Source organism: Salminus brasiliensis, chromosome 5, assembly GCF_030463535.1.
Source record: "Salminus brasiliensis chromosome 5, fSalBra1.hap2, whole genome shotgun sequence".
In the NCBI taxonomy this organism is placed as follows: Eukaryota; Metazoa; Chordata; class Actinopteri; order Characiformes; family Bryconidae; genus Salminus; species Salminus brasiliensis.
In genome coordinates this window covers 31251295-31272017 of record NC_132882.1, presented here as the reverse complement: position 1 = coordinate 31272017, position 20723 = coordinate 31251295, and the positions used below count along the sequence as shown (strand labels likewise).

General features: G+C 43.4%; 2 protein-coding genes and 1 pseudogene across 13 annotated transcripts in view; all 3 read left to right on the top strand.

Moving 5' to 3' along the window:
• The window catches only part of cobl (cordon-bleu WH2 repeat protein), an 89939-nt gene extending 86992 nt beyond the window's left edge, over positions 1–2947 (top strand). For all 10 annotated transcript variants that reach the window (XM_072680186.1, XM_072680190.1, XM_072680184.1 and 7 more), the window contains 3 exons: positions 97–216; positions 353–628; positions 1870–2947. In XM_072680186.1, coding sequence (XP_072536287.1) covers positions 97–216; positions 353–628; positions 1870–1953 — 480 coding nt within the window. In that variant the 3' untranslated portion in view covers positions 1954–2947. The remainder of the gene's footprint in view (positions 1–96; positions 217–352; positions 629–1869) is intronic.
• An 8733-nt stretch (positions 2948–11680) lies between these two features.
• The window catches only part of grb10b (growth factor receptor-bound protein 10b), a 94377-nt gene continuing 85334 nt past the window's right edge, over positions 11681–20723 (top strand). For 2 of the 3 annotated variants that reach the window (XM_072680176.1, XM_072680173.1), the window contains exon 1: positions 12781–12838. The gene's annotated coding sequence lies outside the window, so the exon portion shown is untranslated. Of the gene's footprint in view, positions 11723–12780; positions 12839–20723 lie in introns of those variants that run through there. The other variant, XM_072680175.1, reaches the window with a different exon arrangement.
• Positions 20327–20471, top strand: LOC140556666 (U1 spliceosomal RNA; annotated as a pseudogene).

Sequence of the window (20723 nt, the reverse complement as noted above, 5' to 3'; positions counted from 1 at the left end):
AGTGTGGTAGTGTCTGTACCTTAGTAAACATGGGCACTTTTATTTACATAGGTGATGTAAATAATCTGATGTAAAACTCTATTGTTGTATGTGCAGGTGTCTGGGTCTTCTCTAACCGCCACCACGAAGAAGCCATCCTACATGGAGACTGAGAATGAGCGTTGTGCACTTCTGTCAGCCATCAGAGCACAAAGTAACTCCGCAAGACTTAAAAAGGTACGCCCGCCAGGGTGGTATGGCGCATGCCATAGAACCAAGCAGGCGCTACAGAAATTAAAAGTCTGCTCATTTAAATCATTGCTTGTTTTTGTGCTGTAGCCAGTTCTAACAGTTATGCTGCTGCTGCCCTCAGACTAGATCAGAGGCTGCTGCAGAGCTGGAGCAGTTCAAGAAAGCAGAGGAGAACAGGTCCACTCAGAGAGATGCCCTCTCCCCAACCTCTCCTGAACCTCCTGAGTTTATACCTCCTCCACCACCTGCCTTCAGTCCACCACTACCACCTCCTCCTCCTCCCTCAGCCCCGTCCAAGCCTGCGGTAGTGCTGCCTGCAGGTGGGAACCCAGAGTTGGCCAGAGAAGCGATGCTGGAAGCCATTCGCACTGGCGCTGGAGCTGAACGGCTTAGGAAGGTAAATATCCTCTGCAAATTTAAAGTGATCGTTAAGGAGACCATGCTAATATGGCACTGCGTTAGCCTTATTAGTGTTACTCGGGAAATACTGTTTAGTTAGTCATCTTTGATAACTGGAAAAAATGGGGAGAGCAAAGCACAAGCTAATTTTGCTGTAAATATAAAATGGCTATGAGTAGAGCAAGCTTTTTTTGTGATCACATTGTGTTCATGACACAAACAGGACCGATATTTCTCAAGGTTTCCCCAAACGACTGGTTTTGCATGATTTCTTTTTCTTAGTATATTATTGCTGTTGCACAAAACTCTCTTTGGAGGGCCAATTACCCACTCCCTGTTCATGTGAACTCGCCCTGTCACTAGCAGTTCCCCAGCACTAGGAGGATGAAAACTAGCACAGTCACCGGCTCTTTTTAAACTGCCACTGATGCAGCATCGCTAGGTAGCCAACGTGCACTGAGGAAAGCGCGGCTCACAGACGTCTGTGCTGATCAACATCACACTAGGAGTGATGTGGGCAGGAAGTGCCAGCAACCCACCCCTGAGCAAGGCCAAATGTGCTCTCTCTGACTCCAGCTGCTGATGGCAAGCAGCATTATCTGGGACTCGAACAGCCATCCTTTGATCATAGTGGCACCGCCAGTCCATTGGACCGCTCAGAGCCCTGTTTTAGCTGTGTTTAACTTTTTGACATAACTTTGAATCTGAATCATTGGATATCAATTAAAGAAGATCAATAAAAAAATGAAGATCAATTAAAAATGAAGATCAATAAAAATAATCCAAAATGACCTTCATTAAAGTCAGGTTAGTTGAATTATTCTCTTGGTGTCTGTAATTTCGCACCAATGTGAATGACAGGCTTCACACAGCAGGGTTAGTTTTAAAGGTGCCAGTTAAAACTATGGGGTAAGTTGCTGCATTTCCACCAATGTCTCTTTCAGTTAACTCTTTCAGTAGTTAATTGAACAATTGTTAAAGATGTTAAAAAGGTTTAACTGTTTATTTGGTTTCAGAGATGTTCAGGTTGCTTGTATAAACATCTATATGATTAATCCTGCGCAAATACTTTTCAGATTATTTTGCAGAGCAAAGAGCAAAATGTGCTCTGCCATGCTCTCCCCTACCTAATAAAATAATTAATCATTTCTGTGAACTCTATGGCTGATAAATGCAGTTGATGATGAGTGTATGACAATCCCACCCAAATTCTATTATGTTTGACTGTTATTTCCTCAGGTCCCTGTCTCAGTAAAAACACTTCAAGTGAATGGAAGGCTGGGCATCATCCAGGCATCGTCTTCACTTTCCCAAGAACACTAGAGACTGTTCCAAATAAGCTGTTTCAGGAATTCTAATAGCCAAATCTCATGATACATCATTGAAGCTAACACAGCTCATGTGATTCTGGTTTTTGTTCGTAGTCAAATGCTGCTTTAAGTCGGTGCCAATACTTTTTTTTTAGTTTGCTTTCTTTTAAGCAAGATGATTAAATGAATGCTCTGCTGTTGTAAATGCATGAATTTGCTACACATATCCCTCCCATGCATCTGCCTGCTTCCTTTTCATCTGCCAGTATTTGCCTGAATATTCACAGGCATTTTCTGTTTTAGCATGTTCAGAGGGTGGGCAGGCACTCTTGTTCCATGTCCATGGATCAACAATATTACAAAACTGGGCTTTTTTTTCTTTTTAATTAACCAGATTTGACACTAAGAAGTTGAGAAGTTCTTGAGGTGTATGTTTATTGACAGTGAGGCATCCTCATAGGGCATGAATGACAGTTTCTGAGTTATGTATAGAATGTAGCATAGCAGCAAGCTTTGCTTCTCAGACATTCAATTGCCGTAGCAAACATTTACTGTGTAACACTTGATTATAGACTTGTAGATTCATTCATCAATGCTGTTCAATACCTATTACTACACTTTCACCATGCTGCTAAACAGGACTTTTGCTAAGACTTATATATGCCATTTTGATTGGAAAAAGAAATCAAGAGCTACTACAGATAGATTTGTTAATATATACACTAAGTTATAAAGCTTTTTCTTTCTTCAGTCAAATGGACTGTATGACAGACCTGTAGAGGATCTAGACAGGTCCTGCATTAAGATATATCATAATTTTTTTTGAGCGTTGTATATTTTCTACCAGTCCACATTAATAATCGCTTCTGTGATTAAGTTTCAGATTGGATGCCATGATATTGGTGGACAGATTTTTTGCTTTTTTATGTAAAGTGCGCTCTATTTTTGAAGGATTGCACAGCAATTTCAATCACATTTTTTAATCAATAAACTATTTTGTAATCCGTTGTGCCCTGTCAATTGCAGTTTTTGTTATGGCATAGAATACGTTTATGGCCAGGGCAGTATTGGGCTTTCAGTGAAGTCCCTGGGTTTTTTTTTTAAAAGCAACACATGGTCAGAAATATAATATTTGGTTAAACAACCCTTTAGCAAGCTATATCTTGGTGTAGACACCAACAGGCTTCTGGAGGAAATCTGGTTGGGTATGTAACCACTCTTCTTGGCAGAACTGATTTCCCTAGTTCATTTCTATTTGTTGATTTCCTTTTATGACTTTTAAGCAAAGTCCACAAATATTCGATAAGGTTGAGGTCAGGACTTGCACTGTTTTGTCTGGTTAAATCGGACCCTGGTTAGTTTTCACCCTTGGTTGAACATTTCACAACCGCACTGAACCTCTCGAGAAGAGGTGGTCTCTGTCCGGCCCCAAAAGAACTCTGGAGTGAGAATACGATCTGACCTCGATCCGACGTAACTATCAGGTGTACTCTGTGAGTTTAAGCTGAACGGCCGGGTGAACATAGCCAGGTGTTAATCTGGTATATTGCCCAGATAACAGGGCAGCTACGAACAAAGGCCATCTCAGAAACATGCACTAGTCTAGAAGACAGGACCTTCTTCCTGTATTTACCTTCTTTCTCCCGCCTCTGACAGGTCTGACCAAGAAGCAGCAAGAACATTCCCTGTTTGAAATCCAACCAAACCAACAGGAAAACGCTTCAAGTTTAAAAACTCGTTAACTTGTTCGGACCAGAGCAAACATAACATAACATTGTTCATGCCACTTAGTGTAATGTCCCAGTTCCCCTGGCTGCAAAACAGCCCCAGAGAATGATGCTACCACCACCATGCTTAACAGCTGGGACTTGTATTTCTTTCCCTCTTTAAACATACCTCTGGTTATTGTGAGCAAACAACTCAATCTTTGTCTTATCTTGCGCAACAGTGGCAGCTTAGAGAACCTGGGTATAGAACCCACAACCCTGTGATCAATACCCAGAGCTCTAGCCACTGAACCACCACTGCCTCTAGGGATTTATGGATGCACAATGATATTGGAATCAAAGAACAAATGCTTGTGTAGGCAGTGTAGCACTAAAACACCAATATTTCCAGACCTCTGAAAACCATCTCCACGTCCAAAACTACATATAAGCATTAACACAAGGCTGGGCTGCACCAGCTGGTGGTGTTATCATACAAGTAGAACAACTAATGTCACCCACACCCACTCATTACAAACAAGACATGAGTGTTCCTAAATTAGCACCAACTATCACATGCCCACACCTGCCTCAGTCGATTGATAGCAGTCTGTCTTGAAGAATTGCTTTTTATTTCTGCACTGTCATGCTTAGTCCTGCCCGAGTCCAGGCCTGGAAGAGAGCGGAGATGTAGGGATCTGTTACTGGCTGGCTTGCTGCTCAGTCATGATGCCTCAGCGTGTAGTCAGCCTTTTCTCATCACTGCAGTCACTGCTGTGGACTCAAGTGAACCCGCTTCCAGTTATATACGCATGAGGTAACACACTGCTTATGATGTCCGACACACAAATGAGTGGCATGAGTGTTAAATGAGTCCAGCTTTATCTTCATTACAGCTTCTATTCTTTTTTCAGGAGACTCCCTTTCAGTGTTTCTGTAGAGATTTCTCCACACCTCCAAAGTTCAGTCTTTTTTCAGGCGGGATTAGTTATACCCGAGGAGGAGGAGTAATGAAATTTTACTGCTTCTGAAGATATCTCAGCATTAAATCTGATGATAACCCAATCTTATAACCTACTTTGAGTAATAACGAAATTTTAGTATGAAAATTAGCTGCATGTTCATAATACATATGTAGGCTATAGGCTACGCTACACAATGGCTTGCCTAAAGCTGCCAGCAGCGCCACGCCTCTTGGGAGTCCTTTGGTTGGTCCTCTGGATTTAAATGATGAGGTTTGCCTCAGACTTGAATGAGCGGAGGTAACACATCCCTGTCTAAGACTAATACTTTTAACAGTGCACTATCCAAAACATCCCAAACACATTGAATGACGTTGAGGTCTGGATTCTGGCAGGTTAGTATATTGTTCTGAGAACCGCAGCAGCAATTTAATTTGACAAGGTGTTCTTCTTATTTGTCTGTTGATTTACTCGCTAAGAGCTTTTCCATCTGCTCCACATCAGCTCCACATCAGCTTGCCTAAAGCTGCCAGCAGCGCCATACCTCTTGGGAGTCCTTTGGTTGGTCCTCTGGATTTAAATGATGAGGTTTGCCACAGACTTGAATGAGCAGAGGTAACGCATCCCTGTCTAAGACTGTCTAATTCAATCCGAATAGGAGCATGTTCTTCTTCTCCCACTATTAAAAATATAAGATGGCTTGACAAACTGAAACTGTTGAGGAACCTCTTAAGGTGCTTTGAGGAACCTTGAAGAAAAAGCTTTCACATTGAAGAACCCCTAAAAGTTCCTAAAGGAACTTATACTTTTAACAGTGCACTATCCAAAACATTCTAAACACATTGAATGACGTTGAGGTCTGGATTCAGGCAGGTTAGTATATTGTTCTGAGAACCGCAGCAGCTCTAGCAATTTAATTTGACAAGATGTTCTTCTTATTTGTCTGTTGATTTCCTCATTCCTCTTATCCTTTTGGACCCACAGTGTTGAGTCACCTTCTCACAGTAGACGTTTCTCTGCTGGGGGCAGATTAGGTGGTCTACCAGGTTTTGCATTTCATTTTTTTAAATCATTTTTTTCATTCCAGTTTTGCAAACTCCTGTATTTTCACTTATTATTCTCTAAATCTCCTTCAAACTGTCTCCTACATAAATGAAGAACTTATACTTAACGACTGTTTTGACTGGAAAATGAAGAAATATTTTGCTACAGGTCTGAATGTGGTTCAGATTTTAAAACCATAACCATTCATTTTTATAATCCCTGTTTTGAAACTCACAGGACAGTCCAACCAAAGCTCTATATCCTTTGATTATTTGACTTTGGAAGCTGGACTAGAACAGACATATAGTCTAGGTAGCTGGTCGCCCGGGGCCGAATCAGAACCCTCTGTTTTAGGGACTTTGCGCAGATGTTCTTTTTGTTCATCAGATCTTTGTATGCTGCACTGGTAGACCACATTTTCCCCTTCAGCTTCTTAAAGCAGCTCATCTTTCCTCTTGTAAGTGTACTCTAAATTGGCAGAGGCCGCGTGCTCTGAGGGCTGTGGACTGGATGCTTCAGTCTTGTCTGTTTCCTCCGCAGGCCTAGGGTAATCCCCTCCTTGGCGGATAGCTGTAAATTCTTCCTGACCCACAATCGCTCTATTGGTCAGAATTCCGGCTCATTTGTGGCCATTCTGATCTGCGTTACGAAACTGGCAAATGACTGTTTGCTTCCAAGCCAGTGAAACCATTAGTGAAGGAAAACAAGTTCAGGAGAAACAAGTTCCCCTCTTAGAGCTGTGCATGTCACACATCATGACACATACATGGAACAGAGTTTAGCAAAACTAGCGGCAAACGTCCCATCTGTGAGTATGATCCATTAAATCCTAGAAAGTCTAGGAAGTTTTCACTTTGCTTTGGTCCATGGATTAACATTTAGAGCTGTTTCTTCAGCTGTTTAACTAGACAGATGAGCTGTAGAGGTGATTCAGTAGATGATAACTAAATGTGTAAATAGCAGCTAATCTTAACCATAACCTAAACTTAACCATTACTCTAACCTAAACTAAACCATTACCTACTGAACCCTAGCGTAAACTTAACCATTACCTACTGAACCATAACCTAAACTTAACCATTACTCTAACCTAAACTAAACCATTACCTACTGAACCATAACCTAAACTTAACCATTACTCTAAACTAAACCATTACCTACTGAACCATAACCTAAACTTAACCATTACTCTAAACTAAACCATTACCTACTGAACCATAACCTAAACTAAACCATTACCTACTGAACCATAACCTAAACTTAACCATTACTCTAACCTAAACTAAACCATTACCTACTGAACCATAACCTAAACTTAACCATTACTCTAAACTAAACTAAACCATTACCTACTGAACCATAACCTAAACTTAACCATTACTCTAAACTAAACCATTACCTACTGAACCATAACCTAAACTTAACCATTACTCTAAACTAAACCATTACCTACTGAACCATAACCTAAACTAAACCATTACCTACTGAACCATAACCTAAACTTAACCATTACCTACTTAACCCTAACCTAAACTAAACCATTACTCTAACCCTAACCTAAACGTAACCATTACCTACTTAACCCTAACCTAAACTTAACCATTACTCTAACCCTAACCTAAACTAAACCATTACCTACTGAACCATAACCTAAACTTAACCATTACCTACTTAACCCTAACCTAAACTAAACCATTACTCTAACCCTAACCTAAACGTAACCATTACCTACTTAACCCTAACCTAAACTTAACCATTACTCTAACCCTAACCTAAACTAAACCATTACCTACTGAACCATAACCTAAACTTAACCATTACCTACTTAACCCTAACCTAAACTAAACCATTACTCTAACCCTAACCTAAACGTAACCATTACCTACTTAACCCTAACCTAAACTAAACCATTACCTACTTAACCCTAACCTAAACTAAACCATTACTCTAACCCTAACCTAAACGTAACCATTACCTACTTAACCCTAACCTAAACTTAACCATTACTCTAACCCTAACCTAAACGTAACCATTACCTACTTAACCCTAACCTAAACGTAACCATTACCTACTTAACCCTAACTTAAACTTAACCATTACTCTAACCCTAACCTAAACGTAACCATTACCTACTTAACCCTAACCTAAACTTAACCATTACCTACTTAACCCTAACCTAAACGTAACCATTACCTACTTAACCCTAACTTAAACTTAACCATTACCTACTTAACCCTAACTTAAACTTAACCATTACTCTAACCCTAACCTAAACTTAACCATAACCTGACCCTACACTAACTTCAACCTTAACCCTACCCAACCTTAATCATAACTTAAACTTAACTATTACCCTAACCTAAACTTAATCTAACCCTAATCTTAACCATAACCTAAATGTGACCTAACCATAAGAAAAACTGTAACCGTAAGGAAAGCTGTGTCCTCGGTTTCAAATGTAATTAAGAAACGACCGGAATGGTGGAGATCAAGTTAACGTTTGATAAGGAGAACTGCTCGTAGGATTGCTAGAGGCAACATCAAAAGCCATGTTTGACTGCAAAAGACCTTGAGGGAACCTTCAAAAGACTCTGGAGTGATGGTGCAATGTTCTATTGACACAAATATGACCTTCATGGAAGAGTCATCAGATGAAAACCTTTCTTAGGTCCTCACCACCATCATCTAAACAAACCTGATACACCTTGACAAGTTAAAATGGATCTTTTTGGCTGCAAGAAGTGAAGGTATGCTTTTCATGTGAAGTACCTGTCCAACTGTTAAGCACAGGGTCACTGATCGTGCTTTGAGCTCGCGTTGCAGCCAGTGGCACGGAGAACATTTTAACGGTAGAGGGAAGAATGGATTCAATTAAATACCAGCAAATTTTTTACACCTTAAAATCTCCAATGAACTACCTCAAGAGGCGCAAGCTACAGGTTTTGCCATGGCCTTGCAGTCTGCCGAACTAAACATAATGGAAAATCTGTGGACAGACCTCAAGACCTCAAGTGTTTCAATCATCAAAATTCATTTATATAGTAACAAACATTGTCATAAAGCAGATTTACAGAGATCCGGGTTCAAGCTAGTGGAAACAGTGGCAAGGAAAAACTCCCTCGGGTCGAGAGGAAGAAACCTTAAGAGGAACCAAGACCCAAAAGGGCAACCTATCCTCATCTGGTCGACACCAGATAATAACTCTAAAAAGCAGAACAGTGTTTACCAGCTGTGAAACTCGCCAATGGGTGGAGGGTTCCTAAGCACTGAGCATGCAGAGTGCTTTTTCCTTTTTTGTTATTTTGAAACGTTTTTTTTTTTTTTTTACTAAAAGATGGGAATATAAAAGGCAATCTTAAAAAATAACTTCATCTTTAACTTTGTGATTTTTATAAATCAGGTCAGGTCATCTTTTACTCGGGTGAAAATTCACAGTAACAGAGATTTTGACCAGAACTGCTCAAACAGGATTCAAAAATAAGGGAGCTTCTGGATCTCTGGAATGAGATTTTCTGCCATACATTTCCCGGTAAAACAGCTATTAAGGGCTGCACCTGTGAATGACGCCAATGTTTTCCGCGTGAAAGGTACCGCTGGCCTTCTGTTTGTCGGAAAAGGGCAGGTTATCATGTTTGTGCTACCCGCTTACATGTGTTTACTCCCATGGGATTAACTGCTAGTGGGTGCCTCTTTATTCCATACAGTAAGCGACAGTGTGACCCCAGTGCGTTGTCGATTCCGTCCCTCCGGAGCTCCTCTGGCAGCAACCTGCTCCGCTTCATCCTCGGCTCAGGAAAGTTCCAGATAATTAACCTTTTGGATGGCGCAGACCCGCAGTGTTTTCCCAGGGCTGGGCCGCTCCAGCAATTTCTCAGGGGCACGGAGACTATCAGCTTACTCACTGGGGCTACATGCCCCCGCTGAAAGACAATAGGCAACTGTTTTCAAGGCAAACACAGAACGTGACCTGCTTTGGACGGCTCTCTTTCTCGCCTTGTTTTGAAAAAGTATAATGTGGGCGAGGCAATTGCAGACCGCCCACTTAGGTTATGATGACAAAGACCAGCGGAAGACGCTGTCCTGCTTAGACCCAACGCACAAAACACATCAAACAAACAGGAGCCTGTATGGGAGGAAATATTCAAGATCATAAAAATACAGTGAGGGTAAAAAGCAGTGTGGGGTGGAAGGCAAGGGTGTTAACCATGTCAGTGTAGTCATAAAACCTTTGTATGTCTTAAATGGTAACTGAGTAGGAGAAGGAGGCTTCGGGACAGATTCATAAAACTCAAAAACGGTAATGGTCCTACAGCAGCCCTATAACTGTGCGGCCTACAGTGCTGTTTCCTAATGCGCTGCTCCTTCATCCGCAGTGGTGTTAAAGTTCACAGCCAATTGAAATCCACATGTTAATGAGCTGGTGCATGTTCATTAAGAACGCTCCGCCTGTTTAGAGACCAAAACAGACCAAAAACCTCCAAATCAGAGACAGAGACTCTAAAAACATAAGAAACTGTACTGTGAAATAAAAACATCTCAGAAAGGTCAAGAGCAAAGTTAAAAAGTGAAGGTTAAAGCAGCCAGACATACAGGAGGTCCCAGCACTTCCCAGCTGCATGATGACTGTGCTGTGATGACTTGAATTCCTTTAAATCATGACAGAGATTAGCACCAGTCCAGAGTTTTTCCAGTGTTTTTTTTTCTATCCCCCAAAAACACATGGTAGATAAACTGGACATGCTAACCTAACCCCTAAGTGTAAGTATGTGAGTGAATGGGTGCGTGTGGTACCCTGCTATGGGCCGTCGCCCTGTCCAGTCACCATGCTGCTTATTAGCTGACTGAGTGCAACATGCATGTGTGACCAAACATGTTTGAAAATATTATAGAAACGGTAATGAAATCCACACCGGCTTCTTCTCTGGACTGCTACTACTGTCGGATTCAACCATATGTACTTATTATTTTGGCCTGACAGTGTCTCGTTAACGCACATGGAACTAATCTGATTGTGTACAGGTAGGATCTTGGAATCATTGAATTAGACCAGACCAGGAGACCTTTTTCACTGGCCTCCTGAATTTTAGTGCCCATTTCATGTGAACTATATTCTACTTGATGGGTTAAATCCAGTGTTTAGTTGAAAGAAAAAAAAAAGAAAACGGGGACTGACCCAGGAATACCAAACCTGAAGAAAAAGGACTGCCCAAATATGTTCAGCATTTCTATATAATATATAATATATTTCTCTATAATTATGTAAACGGTCATTCTGAATGAATATATCAGTTCAACTGAACTGTCACACAGGTACTATTTTTGGGCACAGTTGTGTATGCATAATATACAGCATACATAACTAATATGTTCAAATGCATGTGCTGGGAAATGCAATATACATAAAAATGACCATGAATGAAAATAGCATGCTGATGGACTTCAACTTGGAAATATGCTTTAATAAATCTAGATCTTAATTGTGAGTATTAGAAAAGAATTATTTGACACAAACAACATCAAATACACAAAATACATATTTCTCCACATCAAATCCCCCCCAGCAGAGCTCAAACTGCCCCGTAAATAGGTAAATAGGGGCTGCCCCAAACATTTAACTGGGACTGTTCCGAGGCTGGTGCAGTGATTCTGGCACTGGGGTCTTCCAGGACTTGAGAAATACGTCATTGCACACAAGTGCTGCTCGGGGGGAGCCGCACTACAGTGTGTGCGATGCTGTGTTTACACCCTCATTATTCTTAATTCACATTTATTTCATTCACGTACAAACTCACCACAGCGAAACTTGCTCACGCTGGCGCAGAAACTCTGCAGCCCCCCAATAATACAAGGTTGCAACATGCTACGTGGGTCACAGCCATATCACGCGCTCTGCCTGTCCAACACGCGCATTGGTCCTTTTTGGGGGTCTGGCTGAAAATCGGCTGGCTATTGGCTGGAGAGGGGGTGGTCACCGCCCCTCCCGCCCGTGGTGGGCGGGGTTTTTGTGCTTACCAACAGCCGTGCAACTTCGGCTCGAGTCAACGAGGCGCGGTCCTTCTCTTCAAATGAGGTAAGACGCAGCTTTTCTCTCCAGTCGAGCTGTTCCTCCTTCTCTTCCCGGTCCGAGTCGGTGTTCACCCGCGCCAGAGGGCCGAGGCAGGGCGCCGTGCTGAAGCCTGGAGCGAATAAAAGTGCTGAAAGTCAGAGAAGTGTGGAGAGAGGCTAGCTTTGCTAAAGGCTCCCTCAGAAGTGCCTCAGCGGGGAGGCGAGAGTGGGAGGCGTCTAACCAAGAGCGAGTTTTAATCGGATCTTTTCGATGAGTCGAACCGATTCACCAGGTCCCGATTAAGCCAACGTTTTGTTTGCAGGGTCTTCACAGAGTGTATGTTTGTGGTATAGACCGAGGACTTTTTATAAATATTTGAATATATATATTTTATACAGTTAGCTATATGTTTTGACTCCACAAGATCCGATTCTTTTGAGTGGAGTATCGTAATATGAATGAGACAACGAATCGAGCCGATTCAGAGACTCGTGAGCCGATTCATAACCTAAACAGCCTTTATAGCAGATATTAACGTATCTAAGGGAGGCCGTTTTAGGAAAACTCAATGAAATACCGAACACAAGAAGTTCAGAGAGGAACCTGGGAGTGGGTTCAGTCCAGAGGAGGACCGGTTCCTGTTCCGAATCGTGCTTTCTCTCTATCAGTGTTTGTGAATGACTCTTCTGTGCCGTTAGCCCCCACTCCCAATTACAGATTCGTCGATTTAGTGATCTTAATTCTTATTTTTTTAATTTATTTGATCTCAAAGTCTTAAAGTTACATTTTGAAAACATAAGTTTGCATTTTTTTTTACAGTAAAAGAAATCCTAGAAAATGCAACATTGTGGAGGTGCCACAGTTCAGTTGGGACTCGTGAATCGGTTCGGTCGATTCATTGAAAAGAACCGGTTCGCAAAAAAAATGAATCGGGCATCGTGAGCGCGTGTGTGTGTGTGTGTTCTGTGTGAGTCAGCTGTGTGTGCGAGTGTGCGAGAGAGAGAGCAAGCTAGTTAGTGTGTGAGTGAAAGAGAGAGAGAGAGAGTGAGTGAGTGAGTTGGGGACTATCGTTGTTCGGGGAGTGCTCGCGGAGCTCGGTTTACTGAGCTCTCCGGGGGAAAGCCGCTGGTTCAGACTGAGGTGAGCTGCGACCGTGTTTGTTGATGAGGCTAAAAAAGGGTCCGACCGGGAAAGTTTTTGAGCGTCAGATAGCCTGGGCCGGCTCTCCTCACACGTACACACTAGCAGTTGGGGGTTTGAGGAGAGAGTTTGGGAGGAGGGGTGTCGGTGTGCCTGCCAGCTAAGTAACAAACTCCGCCGGTAACGGCTTGATCTGAATAACCCTGCGGGGAGCGGAGCGAAGAAGCGGGGCTAGCTAACGAGGCGAGGCGAGGAGAGGCTCGAGCTCCGGGGAGGGACCGCTTCACCTCTGCTTTAGCTCGGCTGACTTGTATCGGTGAAAAGTTCGGCTGTGAAGTTTAGAGATCCGGTGAGAGTAGCGTGACCATGTGTCCTCTTTTTCTCGGACATGTGCTCTTTTAATTTTTTGGGATGTTTAAACGCGCCCGGCCTGATCTCTACAGCCTTACACTTGAAGCCCGAAGCCCCGCCTTCTCACCGCCGCTATTGGTCTATATGTACCTGTATCTGCACCAGCCATTGGTCAAACTGCCTGGGCGGAATTGTAAATAAGCGCAAATCAGGCTAAATTTATCTAAAATATTTTATTGAATTTATTAATATATATGTTTTAACATGAGTATGACAATAAAAAGCAGTTTATGTAAAAGATTTATACTTTTTAATTTTTTTTTATTTTAAGAGACTCCCATTTAACTGAACTGTTTTGGTGAATGAGTAGCTAAATGTTTACGTGATCAGTTGCATGATTTTAGAGATACTTGCCTCTCACACTCAAACAAAAAATATGGTCCCTCTGTGTTGCAGTAGGTAGAGAACTGCAGTCCTACTCCTGCAGATGACCGGCTACACCGTTTAACCACAACAGTGCCCTGCTCAGATCCGGACTGCTGGTCGATTCTGCTCTACGCACACCCTGCCTCCAAAGTGTGCTCAGACCAGTGTGTGAACCTGTAGACGAGCTGAGGCTGGGATGTCGATACCGCTTTTTCTTTTTCTGGAGGTTGTCCAAAGTTATTCACCCCTGTCTTATATGGATAAGAGCGTCAGCCGAATGCTGTAAATGTAAAAGGCTGCTCCACATATATGCACTGAACTTCTTAGTCTTCTTAGAAGATCAGCTGCAGCGCAGCGACACACTAACTTTGAGGCTGGTGCTAATGTTGTGGCTGTTGTCACAAGAAAGTAAAAGTAAGAAAATAGTGACTTCAGATCAGGTATAGGGAACTGAAGGCTGGAGCCCAGCACAGCTTAGTGATTTCCCTGCTCAAGCACATTGATTGATTTGAGTTGAATGGGGTGTGCTCCAGCAGGTAAAGCACAAAACCCCCAGAATCTGACCCCCCACGACTGTGGTGCCAGCACCTGCTGTAGGTCTTCAGTTTATTCTGGGGGGCTCCTTTCCTGTGTGATACCTGGGAATATAACAGTAATGAAATGAGGGTAAGACTGATGCAGTCTACCTGCATATAACCTATGCAGTTGTTAAAGAGGGAAAACTGCAGTGGGATGGTGGCCTAAGCTAGAACGTTTTCTATGACGGTCTTCTCTTACAGTTTGTAGTGTTGTAGCAGTGTGTGGCAGGGGATCCGGTAGGTAATAAGTGATGCTCATTGCTATCTTGCACCCAGTCAACAGTCTGTTTTCACAGCTTCCGCCTGCATCGCTTAAATAGCAGCGGTGCTTGTGAATATATCTACGCAGAGGGGCGTGGTGGTCTCGAAATGAGGGATGTTCAGGTAAATTACTGGTGTATTGCTATCTTGGCAAGGGAAAACACAGGTGCTCCGCTGACTGATAACATCATAGGCAGACGTCAGACAGTCAGACGTTCGTTGCTAACTTGGCAGTAAATTGTCGTTACGATAGCAAAAACACTCTGACACGCCCTAAATCAAGCTGTACGGTCGACGGCCCACCTAAGATCGCTTGCTGTTTGTGGCATTCTGACATTTTCATATTTTATTTTGGTACAGGAATTGTTCTGGGACACAGATTAAAATAAAAGGAAACATTCCGATTGTTAAACGAGTACATGCACGAAAGCACAGCAGTGCTAGGATTGAATTAACACCTACATTTGAGCAATAAAAAAAAATAACAATGGTCACAGGTTAGAAAATGTGTTCTGTGTATCAATGTACTATTGCTTCATATTAAATTTTAGATCGGGCCCAAAAACAATCCAGACTGACCCCACCCGAGCCCAAACCGTCCCGTCCTGTAAATATGTCATTAAGAGCCCGAGCCTGATTTAAACCCAACATTTTTTTAGTAAGTAGTGCGTTAAAACTGACCTTTTTAAATACAAATCTGAGTTGTTTGCATGACCGAAATCTGTTCAGAATGATGTTCATGAAGAGTGAGACTTCATATAGCAGGCAGAGGCCTGCTATTTAAGAATGAAACTCCAAATGATTAAAATGCCAACAATGATGCACAGGCTGCAAGAATGGATGACTTTCCTGTAGTCTGAATATCTAATACTAGTTATATTAATAATCTAATAAAATTTAACAAGGTTTAAGAATATAAAATACTTGAACATTTTTATTTAGCATATAGCCTAGGTGCAAACACGCAAAAAACAGCGTTAAGGTTATGCACTGCCATGCAAAATAAACCAAGATAACATCAGATATTCTTCAAATAATTATAGCCTGTAATGGCCAAACTGTAGTCTAAACAAAACAAATGAAATAGGCTATAGGCTGGTGCAAATGCTCAGGTTGCCGCAAACAAATAAGGCTATTGCACACATTAATTCTGCATTTAGAAAAACAACATAAGATATAAAAAAAATAAATGAAGAACGAGGCAACGTTTAGCAGGCTGAAGGGTTCCAGGACAGGTTGAGGCCAGGTGAGGCCAGCGCTGCAGGTCAAGTGTAATGCAGACAGGCTGAGCAGCTGACGCGTGGGCCAGCGCTGCGTGATAACGTTTCTAGGATCACAGTGTGATTTGTCACTGTGCTATATTGTGATTATCATTTTCGCCATTACTTACCATTTTCTTGAGCCTGAGTTTGGGTTGGGCAGTCGGGTCGCGCTCGGGCTCGGGCAGACAGATCTAAACTCTACCTCACAAAGAGATCTTGGACTTGCTGTTTAAGCTCAGTAACCTGTTTTTGCTCAGATTTCTTCAGTAAAGGTTCAACCCTGCAAACGTACTGTTTCTTTTAACAGCATTTTCAGCTCAGTGGCCCCTCCAAATTTTGCAGCAAACCTTTACTACTACTCAGTGCTAGCTGGAAATGATCCCACAGCATCAACATGTATTGGCATAGTTCATCGCTTAGGCTAGCTTACCGCTACCGCCTAATAAGGTGAGAGGTGCGCTCAGAATATCCTACCTACCTTGAATAGTGGTAGTGTTGTCTGATAATGGTGAGTTAGGCAGTCCTTGGCCTAATAGTTTCATAATGTAGGTATCTGCCTATACGTATGAGCTCCGGTAGAGCCTTTCGACAAGCTAGGACAGTTTGGCAGGCCGGTAAGAAAGGAGCTCCTGCTGTGAACACCTTGTCCTTATAATTTGATATGATATATTGTTAAGATGTGCGTAGACCTGCTTGGGTTGTGAACAGCGAGCCCTGATTGCAGTATTGGCACCTATGTACGCTACCAGATCCTAGCTGTGGGCGACTGGCGTCAGTTCACCATCATTCAGTGCAGCCTATACGGTGCGAATACCCTTCTACCCCCCTGGATGCTACTGTTCAACCAGTGGAAATCCCTGCTGGCCACTCTTTGTGTGTTCCTATGCGCATGGAGGTGGGAATACTGGGAATGATGGTGTTCAGTTGGGTGCTACGAACTGCGAGCTTAGGGCCTCCCTTGTTGGGGTTTCTTAAGATCTGACTGAGGCCTGTCCAGGTCACTGACAATGCACTGTTTTTTTTGGGGGGTTTTTTTTTCATGCACTGACAGCGTGAAGTATTTATGAGTGCCTCTCTCAGAAATAATTTAGAGGAGTGCTCTCGGGTGCTGAAACTTTGGAAGAAAAAGGAGGGCTTTTTTGGACACATATCCAGCGTTTGATATATAACCACTAAGCCTACCCCCCCCCCCCCCCCCCCTCCAAATTTTGCAACAGATCGAAAGTCATAGCCAACTCTCTCTTTCTCTCTCTCTCTCTCCGCCTCCCCGGCCTCTAGCCTAGAATAGAGAGTGTTGCTGTGATTTTAACATCAGGTGTATGATTAAACAGCCTTTAATCTCTGGAGCAGACTTATCTGAACTAAAGAAGGAGCACCAAGTGTTTCGTAAGTGTGCGTTGCTGAACTCCCTAGCTGGAATGCCTGTGCTTCTCGGGCTCACAAGAACTGGCAGCCGTCCAGCAAATCTCACACAGGCTATACACTGGAATCTGTGATCCGGACGCTTAAACAAACCAGCTCTAGGAGTGAACTGCAGGCCAGTGCATTCTCGTGTGCAAGTGGGCTAATGTCGAGTCAGCGGTTCGGCTTTAAGACCCTTACGTGGCTTCTTTGAGACTGTATTAGGTTAAGGCAGAAGCACTGCCTTGGCGTGGCTATAGGAGACTATAGGTGGCAGCAAGGCAGGTACTACCTTGGTGTCCTGCATTAATAAGACAGGCTGCAATCGCACACAGTGCCACTGTCATCCGTCTTTGTATTCAAGCCAGTGTGAAGGTGTATGAATGCAGAAATCCAGGCAAATAAAGATAGTCGCCTAGTTTGGCAGCAGCGCGCGAAACTGGATACCCCCCACCCCCCCGGTTCCTGCTTTATTAGACTTCATGTTGTTGTGTTTTGTGTTTTTTTTTGTTTGTTTGTTTTTCCTCTGAAGCATGGATGAGATCTATTGAATTCCAAAGCCGGAAGGGGGCGGGGGTACAGTCAGCCCACCCACACAGCAAACATGGGCACAGGCATAACGGCTCCCATCCCATTTATCAGTCCGGTTGCATAAAGGCCTGTTCCCTCGCCGGCCAACGAAACCCTCGCCCAATTAGCGATTGTCCACATTCCCAAAAGCCTTTCTCCGAGTGCAGCCATTCAGCCAGCCCTGTGACATCAGGCACTCTCATAGGCTCCGCAGCCTTGTCCCTCCAAAATAATGAATCTAGCCATTAATAAAGTAACCCGCTTTCGCAGCATCTACTGAGGTGTGACGGTCGGGCTGGCTCCTGGTTTGGAAAATTTCACAGGAAAGTCATAATGAGCATCTTTTAAAAAAAAAAAAACTGTTGCTGTCTTGTGAGGCATCAGATTTGTGCTCAATATGCATGTAGAACAGCCTGTAGAATTACTGTACAACAGCTAGAGATTTACAGTAGTTTCATTAGAGAAATTTCATAGAGTAGTTTCATTAGAGAAAAAAGGGATGGTCCACTGTTCAGACTCTTACAGCACATGGCGTTGTAGCTAACCTCCCTGGACGTGGACGGAGGAGAACAACTGATAGAAGATTGCAGCAAAGGATTGTTCGAATGGTGGCCAACAATCCAAACCAATTTCAAGCTGACCTGCTGACACCAGGTACAACCGTGTCAGCTCGCGCTCCCCATCGGCCCATATGGACGAAATGGGGCGATATGGTAGGAGGCCCAGAACAAACCCCACTGTTGGCACAGAGAACCTAAGACACAGACCATCATTGTACCATTTACAGAAAGACCGATGAGGCCTTCAAAGAATAAACCAAATATGTTGGTATTGCTGAAGGTGCCAGCAGTTTTGTCTAGTCAATTTCTGAGTTCTGTGTGGAATTAGATCAGATTCGCCTTTTTTTCCCCTTTCCACCCCCCCCCACCCCCACCCCCCACCCCCTTAGTGTAACAGCTTGTACTTGTCTGGGAAGGCTTGACATTAGATGTTGGGACTATTTTTTTGTTAAGATTTGAGAGGATTTGACCGTATTCGGCCTTCAAGTAAAGGTCAAGTAAATAGAAGCAGTGTGTGGTAAAAATTCATCATATGGATAATAAAATAAATATAATACCCCAGGGTTGAAACTAATGGTGGTATTTCACCAGGTGTAGAACTGGACTGAAGATCTTGTGACCTCCGTCATCATCAGCTGTTCCAGTCTTAATGTATCAGTGAGTATCAGTTACTGTCACGGTTTCATTTCTCCTGGTGAAGCGCCGTTTTTAAGGCCACCTCAGTAAGCTTAAATTGCATATGTTGCTGGTCCTGATCATTGGTGGGAAAGGACGTACTACCCATGTCTTTCCACACCACAGGTGTCCTGATTCTCAGGCTGCAGGACCACCTGGAACTGTAGCCTCAGTCCCATGTTTCTATCTAAAGATGAGAAAAGCTGGGGCTTGCAGCAGTTATGCCACCCAAGCTTGGTTGTGGAGCCCACCCCAGCTGAACTTGAGATGATCACCAAAGTAACAGCAGGGGTATCAGATAACGGCTATTGTTGGTTCATGGGTTTTTTTCTTCTAAATTTTGCATAAAACTGGGTTCTGCTGGCCCATCTTCTTCTGTGCCAAAAGAAAATGGACATATAAAACCTGTTTATAGAGTGAAACTCTAATGTATGACTTAAAAAACCAATAGTCTTCCCAGTATTGTTGTACGTGTTGCAAATTCCCTCCACTCACATGCATGAGCTTGACCGTCCAGTAAGCTCAGATATCTGCTGGCCTGTTAGCCTGTCTATTTCTGTTACCTAAGTCTACCCCTGTGGATCGAGGATGCAGCCGCAGCCATCGTCGGCCAGATCCCTTGTGGCACAGATTAACCTTCTAAGCATAGGGCTGCAACATTTAGCCAGGCAGGCTACGTGTGAAAAGTTACAGACGCATGGTCCACCGGTTTCAGCCTTTACCGTTCTAAAGTGTTGCCCTCCTCTGCGTCCTCCTGCAGCAGTGAAACAGTGAACGAGTGTAAGACAGGTAGCAAAACAGGTTCACGGAAAAGTTGCCTCAACGTTCCCTTTTCCAAATCCATCAGTCAGCCATTGGGAAAGGGGCAAGTCTAGAATCAGGTCCGGCCCCCGTTCCTCCGCCTGTTCTCACAAACTCAGATGAACCGAACAGCGTTTTTTTGTGTTGCTTGACAATATCAGAGAGCCGCACGTTCTCATCATGCACCGAGCATTTGTTCTCGTTCTTCGTGCCGTGTGGTCGACGTGTGTGTACATGTGCGTTAGTGTAGACATGGATCTTGCAGAATAAAGCCCTTGCTCTTACAGCTGACGTGAGGGATTTGCTCACTACAGTCGAGGCATACCTGCTCTAAGCCTGTCATTACACAGTGTTTTGAGTTGATACTAGGCTTATACTTGTTGTAATCTAGAGCTAGACGGGCTTGTGAGAGGTTTATTGGGATTGGCTTGATGGGTGTCGCATGTCAGTCAGAAGTAGAACAGTCTCATAACTTGTAATGTTACAAAGATGGTGTCGGGAATTGGGCCTAATATGAATTCGATGCTTTATTAATGCAGGATTTCTAGCAACAGCCGATGTAACGCTCTAGCCTCAAGCTTTTGTGAAATGGTGGTGTTATCAGCACTTACCCGGCAGGGGAGGTACCATGATCGCCCAGGGCGTGGCTCAGCCATTGCACTCAGGTTGTGCTGACCCCCTGCGTAGATGTGAGCTTCTCGAGGGCCTAATTTCTGGTGGTAGGGGACTGCTTTCATGCTCTCCCCTGATTAAGGGGCAGCGGTTTAAGCACCAGGCTATTGATGACAGGATTGTGGGTTCGATACCTGGGCTCAGCAAGCAGCCACACTTAACCCTCCCTTCCTGGTGCTTCCTGGGCACCACAGCAATAGCTGCCCACTGCTTTGGGCATGTGTGCTCAGTGTCCAGATTCCATACCCTGACGCTGAACTACTAGGACAAGAATGGACCAGCCCCTCTGTACTTGATGGCAGTGGTCAAATGGCAATCTGTACCAAGA